At 46.4% G+C, this 14,881-nt stretch overlaps 1 protein-coding gene across 2 annotated transcripts in view; it reads left to right on the plus strand.

The window, feature by feature from the left end:
- The first annotated feature begins 5,972 nt into the window (after window positions 1-5,972).
- The window catches only part of MAMDC2 (MAM domain containing 2), a 75,078-nt gene continuing 66,169 nt past the window's right edge, over window positions 5,973-14,881 (plus strand). For both annotated transcript variants that reach the window (XM_042451613.1, XM_042451614.1), the window contains exons 1-2: window positions 5,973-6,106; window positions 7,259-7,372. In XM_042451613.1, coding sequence (XP_042307547.1) covers window positions 6,076-6,106; window positions 7,259-7,372 — 145 coding nt within the window. In that variant the 5' untranslated portion in view covers window positions 5,973-6,075. The remainder of the gene's footprint in view (window positions 6,107-7,258; window positions 7,373-14,881) is intronic.

Raw genomic sequence — 14,881 nt, forward strand, 5'->3', positions numbered from 1 at the left:
CACAAATATCGTGCTGGCCCCTGGCACATTGGCGGGGGGGGGGGACCACTAGTCTGCCACATCAGATAATTTGAGAAGAAGCACTGGGGTAGGTCTGTTTCACATTAAGCTGCTTGCCTGGAAATTACTCTGGCTGATTTTTCCATGAGATTTTGTGCATGATCACATGGAGAAAAAGTGGCATGCTCATGTGAGTGCCACTTTTCCCATTGCTCCCCACGTGAACTGGCCTACACAGGGACTGGCCAATACAGGGTCACATGTGTTTCTGACCACCACAGTACACATGTGAGTTGCTTGCCCAGACAGTGCGTATTTTCCACAGGTGATTTCACCCTATCTTCTCAGAGAAGAGAACAGTCACCTACCCACATTTTGCAATCTTTTCTTATATTCCAGGCACTACAATAAACATTAAAGTACATTGTTCCGGGCTATTGCCATGTTGTCTGGAAGCAGATGAAAATTGTAATCTAAAACATCTAAAGTCCGTCATATTAAAAGAAGGCTTTGTTAAACTGTTTGACCCTTTTAGGATACTAGGATGGTCCTTAGATTGCTTTCAGTACTAGAGTCCTTGAGCATTGCTGAGGCTTTGCATCCCGCAATCTACTGAAAGCAGACTTCAATCTGTACTCCAACACACCAATCCAGCATGGAGTGGTATTATCTAGCAAAGCCATTCCCTGTGGCTAAGATCATCCTGTAATATTTGCCTACAATTAAATGTTTATTGTCTTCAGGCTCTCCCTGTTTTATTGCATCCTGTCAACCCTTTTAGTTTTAAGGACAAGGTGCAATCTACAAAATTGTCTTTATGCTGCCTGTCTTTTCCAAGCATGTTTTTGTGCTCAAGGATTTATACTAGTCTTCAGTAATCTGATGTCCTCCAGATGCCTTGGATTACCGTATCTGTCAGCCCTGATCATTTGATAGTTGGGAAGGATAAAAACTGTCCCAAACATCTGGAGAGTGCACCATATTGAGGAAGGCTGCTTCTTACTGTGACATGCTGTAGAGTTCTTCCAAAATACTCACTTTTTCAAAATCTTCCTTAGGACTTTATTACATGAGCTTTTAAAATCAGATTAAATCAGATTAAAAGATGGATAACAGCACCTTTGGTTGATACCCCTTCAAACCATTGCTGCAGTGCCTCCAAGGCATGGTTAGGATGTCCCTTGCCATTGATGGGCAACACCTGTCGATAAGCTCCCAGTCATGCTGCTGTGGCATTAGTCCTCTGGTGTGATAAATTTCTCCAGCTGCAGTCCCAAGACTTGGCAGTAACATGGTTTCAGCCTTCTCTTCTCTCCCTCTCACTATCCCCAAACAAGCCTTTTTCTTCCCCTGTCTTCTTTCCTTTTCTTTTTTCTCTTTTTTACTAAAACACATTGCCATAATTGCTAAATTGTGATACAACTTACAAAACAAAACTTGAAAGGCATGCTGGGCTGGGCAATAGGGTAGGGAGGTAGGGTTGAGGGAAGACAAGAAGATGGACAAGGGACTGTTGCTTGCTGAAACAGCCCTGGTTGCACTATTGAAGAGATGTGTGATACTGGGAGTTCCCAAAGCTATATGTATATTTTTGTTTATGTGATTGCAACAAGACTGGTGCTCATGTGATAATGTGTGTTTAGTCATGTGCATGCCTTGGTTTTAATCTAGCCCCAGTCACATGCTATAATGTTCCCCTCTCTTATAGATAGGAGTAGACTCAGTGCAGTGTGCTACATACCTATAGTCCTGTTTGTTGCTTTAGAGAACAAAAAAAGGAGGGAAGACATGGATGTTCCTGCACTGAAGAAGAAGAAGAAGGTCTAAAAGGAATAAAATTAAATAATGTCAGGTTCAAGTGTTAGGTGTGCATGTCTTCAGTGGCACAGTGTAGCTTCTTTTTTAAAAAGTAGAAGGAAAAAACCAAATTCTGTTGTATTCCATCTGTTTGTGGAGAGCATCAATAATGTCACAGGCCCAATACATTGGTGTTTATCACACAGAGGTTTTTGCAGCTCAGATCCAGGGTGACTCCTGGTTCAGCTATGCAAATTCACGCTATAACGTGAATGTTTTATCACACCTGGTTGCCCTTCTGTTGCCCCTCCGAATCGAGGGGAATCGTATCCAAGGCAAGTCACGTGATGCGGATTCAAGCAAAGCAGAGTGAGTGCAAATTGTATTACCAAACTGGTGGAATTCAACTATTCGAATTGGTACCCTTGCGCATTCTCAGTGGCAGTCTGAATGCATCGTGACCTTGTACGTTTCTGGGGTGAAAAGGAGCGCAAGTTCTTGTTCTCTGTTTCGCCTAATTGTGTGATTGTGTGAATATTTCTCTCATGAATATTTCTGTGTCTTCTTCATCCCTGTTTTTTATTTTCCCTTCCATTTCACACATATATAGATAGATAGATATACATATCTGTATATTCACATTCACACACATACACACACATATATATACCAAAAAATGAGTTGCCCTGAAAGTTACCCTGAAAGTGAAAGGACCACCAAAAGCAAATGGGGGGAAATTGCAGCGCTGCATCATGGGAAATTTGCAACCCGAGGGGTTTGCGATGGTGCAGAAGCGAAGTTGCATTCCACACCAGACCAATTTGGAGTGAAATCGAAGTGAGCTTGAAAGCGAATTCTGTGAATTCACTTTTTTCTGAATTCATCAAAATGAGAAGTCACTTTGCATTCACTGTGGAAGCGCCACAGAAGGAGCACCCATAGAAACAAATCGCGTCTGATAAAACATTCATGTTATAACGTGAATTTGCATCGTTGGACCCACAGTCACCCCGGAACTGAGCTGCAAAAAGCTGCAAAAACCTCTGTGTGATAAGGCTCATTGAGTATCTGTGCAAACCACTGAAATGATATGGAAATGACATTTTCAGTGGAGAAGGGAAAATCACATTCCAGCTCTCCATCTTTTTAAAAAATATTATTTATTCCACATGTTAATAAAACATAGTAAAAAATGAACACATTAAAATAAAAGTAAACGATGAAGATGGATGCTAATGGGTAGGGTTATAAAGATGAAAACAACTATGATGGACATTGCTGAGAATCAAAACCGTGTTGAAGTCTCCCTTAAGAGCTGGTTCCAAAGTTGTGATGATGGGCTGGTGGAGTTGTCATTTGGGAATTTTTATTAACATATTCTAGGAATGGAAGCCATTTCTCTATAAAAGAATAATGTAATGCAGACTTCTTCAGCTCGCCATCTGCGCCACACTCAGTCAGAACTGGGGAAATCCAGGTGGGCAGCGTGGGCCTGCCCCTGAGTGGCAAAACACAACTTCCTCAGGCCAATTTGGGGTGTCAGAAGAGGGCAGCACATGGTTAGTTTTCTTATTGTGGGGAATTTTTCAACCTATTTATTGGCAGTAAGGAGGAGAGATATGTGGGGAGAACTTTTTACCTTGTGTACCAAGATACTTTGTCGGACTTTGGCTGTTGAATGCCTTGACTTAGGTGTGCAGGAAGGACACCCTTTGCCCTTTTCCATAAGAGTAGCCAATGTTTTGAGGCTCAAGTGTGTGCAGGCCCCCCAGCAATGAAGGCACCTAATGGTGGAGGGAGAATAAAAATGTGATAGCTAAGGATATCTACAATTTCTCAATTTATTGAATGTGCTGAAGAAGTGAAGGTGGGGCACCCAACCCATTCAGAGGGCCCCGGCAACCCTCCTGGTGGGCAATGTGTGTGCTGTGGTGGTGTTTTTCCTTCAAATCCTTGCTGACTTATGGTGATCCCAAGGCAAATCTATCACAGGGTTTTCTTGGCATGTTTCTTCAGAGGGAATTTGCTATTGCCATTGCGGTTGAGAGAGTGTGACTTGTCCAAGGTCGCCCAGTGGAGTTTCATGGCCAAGCAGGGATTTGAACCCTGCTTTCCATAGTCACAGTTCAATGCTCAAACCTTTGTTGTGTGCCTTCAAGTCCCTTCTGACTTATGGTGACACTACTGTGACCCTATCACAGGATATTCTTGGCAAGTTTCTGCAGAGCAAGGTGACCAGGCCAGGCATCCTCCTTTTCCAGGACATGTCCTCCATTTCAACCTTATACCCCGGAGGAATTTCATAATGTCCTCCACTTTGAGCAAGGACTAAGAAGCATGAATTTACATTTGTAGGAATGTTTTTAGCTTTTTAATTGGTCATGTCCTACATTTCCCTCCATTTGGCAGTGCCTTCTTCTCCTTTGTGGTTAGCACATCTGGTCACACACCCCTTCAGAGGGGGTTTGCCCTTGCCATCCTCTGAGGCTGAAAGAGTGTGACTTGCCCAAGGTCACCCAGTGGGTTTCCATGGCTGAGCAGAGGATTCAAACTACTACACTACTCTACACTGGCTGTACACTTCATTGTGAGCAACTGTGATGGGGACGAAGCTGTGAGGGGAACCTACTTACCCCCCACCCCAGAGAAGGTGGGAAGAGGGAAAGAAAACAGGATGTGTTGCTGTTGTTGTCGGCAACCATATTAAGGCAAACCTGTCATGGGGGTTTTCTTGGCAGGTTTTTTCAGAGGGGGTTTGCCATTGCCCTTGCCATCTTCAGCACCATCTAAACTTTCCTTATGCAAAAGCATGAAGACCTGAAAAATTCAGTGTCCTCTGCCTAAGAAAGGGGCCTGTGGCCTCACAAAGGATGGAGACATACACTGGACTGCAAAGGAGATAGTATCTTCTTTGTGTTGCATATCGATGTTAAATTTCTGAGAATCCCCACATGGCCAGAAGAAGCAGGAGGTGCCAGTCTACAAGAGATACCTCTCTGTACCACCTGAGAACAATAACCTCAAAATGCAGGCCTATGACTAACATCGTCAATTTTTTTCCTCCTGTACAATTTTTAACACCTTGCCTGATGAAGAAGCTAGTGGAGCTTTGAAAGTCTGCAAGTATGTATATAGAAAGATCTCGTAGCATCTTTGAGACTGATGGAAAGAAAGAAGTTGGCAGCATGAGCTTTCCAAGACTTAAGGCTACTTCCACAGAAGCATTTGAGGAAGAAGACTTAAGTCTACTTAATCAAATGCATCTACCAAATGCATCTGAGGAAGTAGACTGACGACTAGGAAAACTCATGCTGCCAACTTCTTTCTTTCAGTCAGTCTCGAAGATACCACAAGATCTCTCTACCTACAGATTCTACAGACTGACACAGCTATATCTTTGAATTGTATCTTTATTGTGTGTGTGTGTGTATATATATATATATATATATATGATCAAATGAATCTGAGGAAGTAGACTTGTTTAGGAAAACTCATGCTCCCAACTTATTTCTTTCAGTCAGTCACAAAGGTGCTACAACATCTCTCTACATACTGATTCTACAGACTGACATGGCTATATTTTTGAATTGCATCTATCTATCTATCTATCTATCTATCCGAATGCATCTGAGGAAGTAGATCTAAGTCTAGGAAAGCTGCTGCTCCCAACTTCTTTCTTTTAGTTAGTCTCAGAGGTGCTGCAAGGTGTCTCTACATACGGATTCTACAGACTAACATGGCTAGTCCTTTGAATTCTACATGCCTGTATATTTTGCATTTTGGTTGGCCCCATAGACCCATCACTCTTTGGTGGATGTTTGAGGTTACTGGATTTGCTATATGGCCCAGATGGCTGCCCCTGGATGTTATGAGACTGAGAGAGTGTGACTTGCCCAGGGTCACCCAGTGGGTACACCTTCTCTCACCAGTTGTGACAGGGACCAACCTGGGATGGGGGACTCTGGCTTGCCAGTCCCCCGGGGAAAAGGCGGGAAGAGAGAGGGAAATAAGGGCAGCTGGTGTGGGGAGGCAGCCCTCCTTCTTCCCTTCTTCCTTCCTTCCCTTTTCCCCTCCCCATGAAGCCTGGCTGGCCCTCTGCCCTCCTGAGCCAGCCCTCCCTCTCCCCCTTCAGCTGCTGCTGCTGCTTCTTCCACTTTGGTGCTCCAAGCCTTCCATTCAGCCAAGCCTTTCCTCCTCAGTGGCTGCTGCAGCCCTTCTCCTCCGCCCCACACTTTGCTTCTTCCCCTCAGCAGTGGCTTCTTCTGCCCCACTGCAACGATGATCCTCCTCTGTCTCCTCACCTGGCAAGGTAAGCAAGCAAGCAAGCAAAGGGGGATGATGGGAGAGGCAGTTGCAGGCTTCTCCCGCTTTAGATTTCTTTCTTTCTTTCTTTCTTTCTTTCTTTCCAATGCTCTGCATCCGCACTGCAGAAAACAATCCGCTTTGACACCACTTTGAACTGCCTTGGCAGGGTGACCAGATGTCTTAGCTGCAAAGGAGGACAAAGCACTGTAAGATGTAGGACACTACAAAATAAAAAGCAAAAAACACTCCCAGAACTACGAACCCATGCTCCTGCTCCAAATGGAGGACATGTTGGAGTTCCTTCTAGCTGAAATGGAGGACACGTCCTGGAAAAGGAGGACACACCTGGTCACCCTGTGCTATGGCCTTCTGGGAATGGCAGCGGAGCCACAAACAAAAAAGTTACCATTCCCAGAACTGCAGAGCGTGGAGCCGTGGCAGTTATAGCGGTGTCACCCCGGATTATTCCTGCAGTGCAGATGTAGCCTAAGGGGGCCTTAAGGACAGTCGTTAAGGGCGGAGAGGGGTTCTTGCTGTTTGCAAAGGCATCTTGCAGCACCTTTGAGACTAACTGAAAGAGAGAAGTTGGTAGCATGAATATTTGAGCCTCTTCCTCAGATGCATGTGGTGACACTTGGTTGCCCTTTGTTTGTGAGAGTGGAATGAAATAATAATAATAATAATAATAATAATAATAATAATAATAATAATAATAATAATAATAATAATAGCAAAACATGGGGAGGTGAAGTGCAGGTCCCACTGCTGTCATTGGGGCTGCCTGTTCTTCTGAGGGCAACCCAAAGACAGGGTGACCAGACGTCCTCCTTTCCCAGGACATGTCCTCAATTTCAACCTTCTGTCCAGGAGGAAGTCCAAAGTGTCCTCCATTTGGAGCATGACTAAGAAGCATGAGTTTACATCGATATGAGTGTTTCGAGGTGCTACTGTGTCATGTCCTCCATTTTTCTTGAACGCCCTACATTTTGCAGTGACTTGTCCTCCTTTTGCAGTTATGACATCTGTTCACCCTGCCCAAGGACTGAGTGCCTGCTTTTCCTAAAGAGCACATTGCTGACACAGCCCTTGCTTGCTCCATGCCCAGCTTTCTATGTTCTCTGCTAACCATGAACTGAGCTCCCTTTGTCTCCTCTAGTTTTGCAGTTCACCCAAACTCTTGAACTCCCAGCCGGCTCTTGTGCCTTTGAAGGCAGCACTTGCGGCTATGAATCAGACCTCGCATCCCTGCCTTGGATCTTGAACGAAGAAGGTATGGATGGCTTTTGGGGGGGGGGGGGATGGGGTTTGTGGTTGTGTTTTGTTCTCATATTTCCCAGGACAGTCTTTGGGCGGTTGATTTGAATTCCAGGGTGCATCTGCACAGTGTTGAAATAATGCAGTTTGACACCACTGTAAGGGCTGTAGCTCCATCCAATGGAATCCTGGGATTTATAGTTTGATAAGGTCTTCAGCTTTCCCTGCCCAAGGATGCAGGTGCCTCTTAGGTTGCTGTGTGCCTTCAAGTTGTTTTCGACTTAGGATGGCCCTAGGTGAACCTATCATGGGAATTTCTTGGTAAGATTTGTTCAGAAGAGGTTTGCCATTGCCTTTGGCTGAGAGCATGTGACTCACCCATTGGGTTTACGTAGCTGAGCTGGGAATCAAACTCTGGTCTCCAGAGTCGTAGTCCAACGCTCAAAGTACTCTACCATTCAGCTCTCACAGAATGACAAATCTCAGTATTCTGCAGGATAGAGCCTTGGCAATTAAAGTAGTACCAAACTGCTTTCTTTCAACACTATACATGCAAACCCCTTCCCTCCCCCCCAGACTTTGTTAGTCTAACAAGCTTGTTTTCTTTCCTTTTCTTTTTTAAACATATGTTTCTAAGGCAAGCCTGTTTTAAAACTATGTCCTCTTTCCTTCAGTTGAAAATGTAAAAAGATGCGTTTTACAACTAGGAAGCTAGCTGCAAGCCAAATTTGGAAGCCAAATTTGAAAAATGCTCCAGTGGTGTTCTGCCTGATCCCAAGTGTATTTATTTAGAATGAATCTCATTAGTAGTCCTCTGGGCTCTGCTCCCAAGTGTATAAACATAGGGACTACAGGGTAGATTCATAAATAATGATGTTACAGCAGAATCATTTGCAGATAAGTTGGTATATTTATACTAATGGGGGAGGGCCTGAGGCTTGTACTGTACTGCAGAAATAATGCAGTTTGACACCACTTTAACTGCTATAGCTCAATGCTATGGAATCCTGGGTTTTGTAGTTTGTTTTGGCACCAGAGCTCTCTGACAGAGGCAGCTAAATATCTCAGAAAACTACAAATCCCAGAATTCTGTCATATTGAGCCATGGCAGCTAAAGCAGCATCAAACTGCATTATTACTAGAGTGTACATTAAACCTGTAGCTCAAACCATATATTTTGTGTGTAGAAAATCTCAGATTTAGTCCCAGTGAAAAGGATCAGGGAGCAGATGATGGGAAAGATTTCTACTTTAGACCTTTGGTACTGACAGCAGAGAAAGGGTTGCAGTGGGCAAAGAGTCTAATTGAAAAGAGGGGAAAAAAGGCTTCCGTTTTAACCAAAATGAGGGGTGACTTCAGAAATGTTGCTGAAGCAATTCGCAAGGGGCTCCCATAGAAATCAATGGTGTCTGATAAAACAGTCCCTTTATGAGGTGAAACCGCATCGTTGGAAGTGCAATCACTTCGGAAGTGAGCTGGAACTGAGCTACAAAACCACCCAAAAGTTCCGTGTGATATACTCCGGGGAAAAAGTGACTTCAGAGAATTCGCTTCCTGGCTGCCTTCGGTTGCACTGTGATTTGGTCTGGTGTGGAAAAGCACTCCAATGCCACCCCCCTTGGCCCCTGCGTCCTGCTCCATCATTCCCCTCCTCCTCCTTCATGCCATCTCCTCCTCTCTGCCAACCAGCTGATCCCATCATCCCCTGCATCCCCTGTGTCCTCCTAGACCCCGATCTGTTCCACTCCTTCAGCCTCCCACCAATCCCATTATCCCTGCCTTCTCCTAGACCCCCATCTGCTCCTCTCCTTCACCCTGACACCTACCCATCATCCCCTGACTGCTCCTGCATCCCATCTCGCCCCCTCTCCAGCTAATCCATCATCCCCTGACTGCTCCTGCATCCCCATCTCGCCCCCTCTTCACCTAACCCATCATCCCCTGACTGCTCCTGCATCCCCATCTCGCCCCCTCTGCCACCTAACCCATCATCCCTGCTGCTCCTGCATCCTGATCCTGGCCCCAGGGACTCCGAGTGAGCTATCCCATCATCCCCTGCCTTCTCCTAGACCCCGCTGAAGGATGACATCTAAGGAGGGGTCAGGGAAGGAGGACAGCGTCCAGAGCCCCACTGAGCATGTACAAGGGGGCCGATTCGAATTGTTGACCCCTCACAGTATGCTCTGGTGTGGTAATACAATGTGCACTCACTCCCCTTTGCTTGAGTCTGCATCACGTGACTTGCTTGGAATCGAACTGACTTCTCTTCTCCCTCACTTTGGAAGGACAACAGAAAGGCAACCAGGTGTGGAAAAACATGACATTTTAACCTCAATCCGAATTGCTATAGAGGAGTGACTCTGGATCTGGTGTGGAAAAACATCACGCTTTGCATTGCTAGAACAGGAATGACTGCGGATCTGAGCTTGCAACCCCCCCCCCATATGTGATAAGGTTCCAGTGTAGTGCAGTATTGTCCTAAAACATATTCCACTACTGCACATCCAGTGGAATCCTGCGATCTGCAGTTTAGGGAGAGGCATTTGGATTCTCAGCCAGAGTAGTTTGCCTCATCAAACTACAAACTCCAGGATTCCATAGGATACACTATAATTCTATTGTTTGAATTAGCCCTTAGTCCATCAAAATTCCTCCTGGAAGGAATCCTGAGTACACAGATGTTTACACACATAGACCCTTTCAGAGTGAGACAAATTTTGATCAGGTGTGATGTGTTCTCCAGAACCTCTTCAATTGCTTGTTCTTGAATTTCTGAAGAGGGCTAAAGAGGTTTATGGAATACAAATTGATTTATAATACTTAAATTTAAAATAGACAAAAAAATCCTGAAAAACAAACTGAAAAAGTGAAGTCAGATACAAGGGAGAGCAAAAATACCTTTTGAAAAAGAATCAACTCTCAAAGGCTGGTTGGAATAGGTATATTTTTACTTCTGAAAGTTTTCTTGCATTCATTGAACATGAGTGGAATAGCCATTCCAAGGGTGGCTATTCAGGGCTACCACAGGAAAAAAGAAAAGAAAAAACCTCTACTCCAATTACATGACAGCCGAGCATCCAAAAAAGATAGGAATTGAGTAAGTGGCTAGTTTCATGTGGAAGACTGAGATAAATGCTATAAATATAAAACTGTTTTATGATTGAATTTTTCTGCTGTGGAGATGATACATTCCTTCTGAGAAAAATATACTTTTCAGTGGCCAAGCTGGTGTCCACGTTGGGAGTGTAGTGGGAAGGCGCAGAGATGTATGCTGGCATAATTCGCACTGCTACCACAAACCTGTGAATCTTTATGTTTCAGTGGGAAGAAAGTCCTTAGAACTTGGAATTTTGGACAGTACTAATACAAACACAAGAAGCATCACAAACTCCCCCAAAAAATTTCTGTGGAGTGAAAGACAATGAAAAACAAAAGTAAAGGAAAAGAAAAATTAACATATCCAGTACTTAAGTGTGTATTGAGTATTTTCTACCATCACTGCCCTTATAACCTTTGCAGCTTCCTACTACCAGAAGAAGAGGGTGAGACTAGATGCCCATTGAGCTAAACACATGCTTAAAGACACATATATTGTAACACTGGTTAAAACCCCAGCCTCATGAGTATACTCTTCCCAGCTTATCACATCTCCTTTCTGGTTCCCATCCTGCAAACCACATTCCAAAACTCTCTCCACCATTCATATGTTCTGGCCTTAGGCAACATCTTTCCTTCTGTCTTGGTCTGTAAATAACTATAATTAAAACTGAACTTGTCACCTCATTACCATATCCCCAAGCTTTACATTTCTATAGCTGTTCAATCAGTCTGATTATAAAGGTCCTTCCTGAACACGAGTTCACTCCATGTATCTGAGGATGTAGACCTAGAACCTTTGTTGTTGTTCTTGTGTGCCTTCAAGACGTTTCCATCATATGGAGATCCTAAAGTGAACCTATTACAAGGTTTTCTGGGGCTGAGAGGATGTGACTCATCCTAGTGGGTTTCCACAGCTGAGCAGGGAGTCAATCCCTGTTCTCCAGACCTAGTCCTATGCTCAAACCACTACACCACACTGGCTTTCACCTAGAGCCTTTATCACATGATAAAAAAAACAGTGCAGTGAGAGAGAAGTGGCTTTCTCCTTGCCTTTCTGCATGTTGTTGTTGCACTTCTGGACTCTTCCTGAGAGAGATAGTCATAAATGTTGTTCTGCTGGAAAAATCAGTTTGGCAAAAGGCATGCTTTTACGACTATCTCCCTCTGGAAGGAAAATGAAAGTGCTACAGCGACATGCAGAGAGGCAAGAAGAAAGCCACTTTCTTTCTGTGTCTTGTCTTTCTTTTGTAATGTAATAAGGCTCCTAGTCTACGAAAGTTTATGTTACAACTTCTTTCACACATTTCATCTCAAAGGGGCTACAAGATCCCATTGCATATTGTTGCCACAAGGTTTAGATAGTGATTGGCATATATATATTCAACAGAATAATATGGTAGAATTTCAGCTGGCAAAGTGGACTGTATCACTTCAGAATTAGAAGATTCGGGGGGGGGGGGGAGAAGTGATTTACATCCTGTATCCTAAGGCCTACTCTGCCTTTTTCACCTTGTTTTGTTGTATGTGTGAGCAAGGGCTGAGATGGCTTTAAGAGGTGTGTGTGTGGGGGGGATACATAGATGGTAGCTATATCAGTACCTCTTGGCTATAATAAGTGAATAGAACCTCCAAGTTCAGAAACAGGAAGATGTGAATCTGAATGCCATAGTCAAGGGTTAAAGAGGGAGGCAGAACTGGTGTTCTAATACACATCTGTGTTAGGTGCATGTTTGGTCTGAGCTGGCAGACTCAAATTGGCTATTTTTAAGGAGAATGTTAATGTTTTTAAGGATGATGATAATTTTACAAGTGTATGTACATATATCAGGGCTGTCCAGATTATGACCTATCAGACTAAAAACAGGCCATCAAGTATGTTTTCAATGCATGGCATTGCAACCTGCTTCCTAGTTGCTTGGCAGTCCACAAACAAAAAAGCTGTATGGGAAAGAAAAGGAAGGCTTATTAATATTCAGCTTGACCATAATATGTGGATGAGCTCTTGTTTGGCTTGTTGGGTTATAAATTCTAGAGACCTGGTATAACTGGCATATATGAACAGCAACTGTGTGTTTGGAAATTTATAACAATGCTGGGAGTCTAACAGAAGTATTGGGGCCTCATGAAAGAACACTTCTGGCTGTGTGGGCTCTGTACCAACATGGCAACAACCTTGGGATTATGGCCTGAGAAGTGACGCACTGCAGTGACTATTCATGTGAAGTACTGTATATACTCATGTATAAGTCTAGAAATTTAGGTCAAAAATTGACCCAAAAAACCTGAGTCAACTTATCCATGGGTCAGTGTAAGTACTGGTCAACCTGGTTATGCATGTTTGAAATCTAAAGCTGTTTAAAATAAGATAACAACCATCCACAATGGAAGACTTTAAAGGATACTTGGATAAATGGCCTCCTGAAATAATTTATTACAGAGTTACGAAATGATGTTGATTTGCTTTGAGAATATAATAAAGATACAGGTGGCTCTTGATTTAGGTCTGGGTTGCGTTTTTGGATTTGTGTGGTAAATTGAGACTAATTTAAAGGATGAGAGCCAACTGAAGTAGCCACAAAGTTAGCAATTTTAACCCAGTACCAATTTTAAAAAGTTTAAGGCATAAAACATAACATATCTTTTCCAAGCAAGAGAAATATGCAGATGCTCTCTGTAAGAATCAGATCTCACAGAGGTTTGGCTGTCAGGAACTAATTTGCCATTATGTGACAGGTCCTCTTCAGATGACCATACAGACCAGGGGTAGGCAACCTTTTTGAGCCGGGGGCCGGGTTGGTGTCCCTCAGGCGACTGGAGGGGCCGAAGCCGGGGGTGGAGCTTCAACTTTCCGGGGTGGGGCCACGTGCAGGGGGTGGAGCTTCCACCCTCCGGGGCGGGGCCGCATGCCGGGGGTGGAGCTTCCACCCTCCGGGGCGGGGCCGTGTGCCGGGGCGGAGCTTTGACCGGGGTAGGCAAACCCAACAAACCAGAAGGGAAACACATTTGCCTCAGAGACTGGACCAAGAAAAAAGACAACGGTTAGGCTAGTAGGAGGAACAGGACGACATGAGGGCAGTGGCAAAGTGGAAATTCATAAAGGGGGGAACAAATACATAGACAGAAAACTTGAGGAGGGAGGGAACGAGTCAGTGGGGTATTTTGTGAAAGTTGGTAGCTGTTTACTGTTTTAGTTTTAGTTCACTGGTTACTATACAGGAGATGGGCTGCCCCTCCTCCTGTTGGGCCCTGTGTGCCCCCCTTCCCACATGTCTTTTCTCCACCCTTGGAAGCCCTACTGGAGAAGGCAGAGCAGAGTCTGTTCAGGTTGGCAACCTCCCTGGCCGCGGGCCCCACGGAGCGGCCCACGCGGCCTCCGCCTGGCCCCCGGGTGCTTTTGCCCGCTGGCGCCGCAGCTGCCATAATGCTCTTCGCCGCTCTGGGCGCCGCCATTTTGGCCAAAAAAATGGCGGCACCCATGCGCCTCTGGGGCTATGGGCGGCGCCATTTTTTCACCCAAAATGGAGCGAAATCTCGTGCGACCTCGTCTCGGGGTGGTCGTGCAGACACTTCGCCGCCATTTTTGCCGCCCAAAATGGCGGTGCCCAAGCGCGGCGACAAGCCGCGATGGGCAGCCACGCCCCGGCGGCAGCGGCGGCGAGCCTTTAGAGGCGCGGCTGCCGTCCTGGGGGCCCTCCAGAGGCTCCGAGGGCAGACAGGGGCCTCCCGGGGGGCCCGCTGCCACCCCTGGGGCCCTCCAAGGGCTCCGAGGCCGCACCTGCCAGCAGGAGGCCTCTCGGGGGGCCCGCTGCCCCCCTGGGGCCCCCAGGAGCCGCTCTGACGGGCGGCAGGGGGCCTCCTGGGGGCCCTTTGCCATCCCTGGGCCCTTCCAGAGGCTCCGAGGGTGCAGGGAGGGGCCTCTGGGGGGCCCGCTGCCGTCCTGGGCCCACCAGGAGCGCTCTGAGGGCAGCAGGAGGCCTCCTGGGGGCCTGCTGCCGCCCCGGGCCCCTCCAGGAGGGCTCCGAGGCAGCAGGGCGCCCCCTTGGGGCCTTTGCCATCCCTGGGGCCCTCCAGGGGGCTCCGAGGGCGGTGGGGCCTCTGGGGGGCCCTTTGCCGTCCCCTGGGCCCCCCAGGAGGGTTCCGAGGTGGCAGGAAGCTCTGGGGGCCCTTTGCCGTCCCTGGGGCCCTCCAGGAGGGCTCCGAGGGCCGGCAGGGGGCCCTTTTCTGGGGGCCTTCTGCCATGCGGGCCCTCCAGGAGGGCTCCGGACGGCGGCAGGGGCCTCTGGGAGGCCCGGTTGCCGTCCGCTGGGCCCTCCAGGGGGCCCTCCACGCGCGGCCCCCCACCAGCTTTTTTGCCGGTCTCTATGGGGCCTGGGGCCCCGTCAGGGCCGCACAAAGATGGGGAGGCCTGGCCCCCGGAGGGGTTAAC

Source organism: Sceloporus undulatus, chromosome 2 (genome assembly GCF_019175285.1).
Source record: "Sceloporus undulatus isolate JIND9_A2432 ecotype Alabama chromosome 2, SceUnd_v1.1, whole genome shotgun sequence".
Lineage (NCBI taxonomy): Eukaryota > Metazoa > Chordata > Lepidosauria > Squamata > Phrynosomatidae > Sceloporus > Sceloporus undulatus.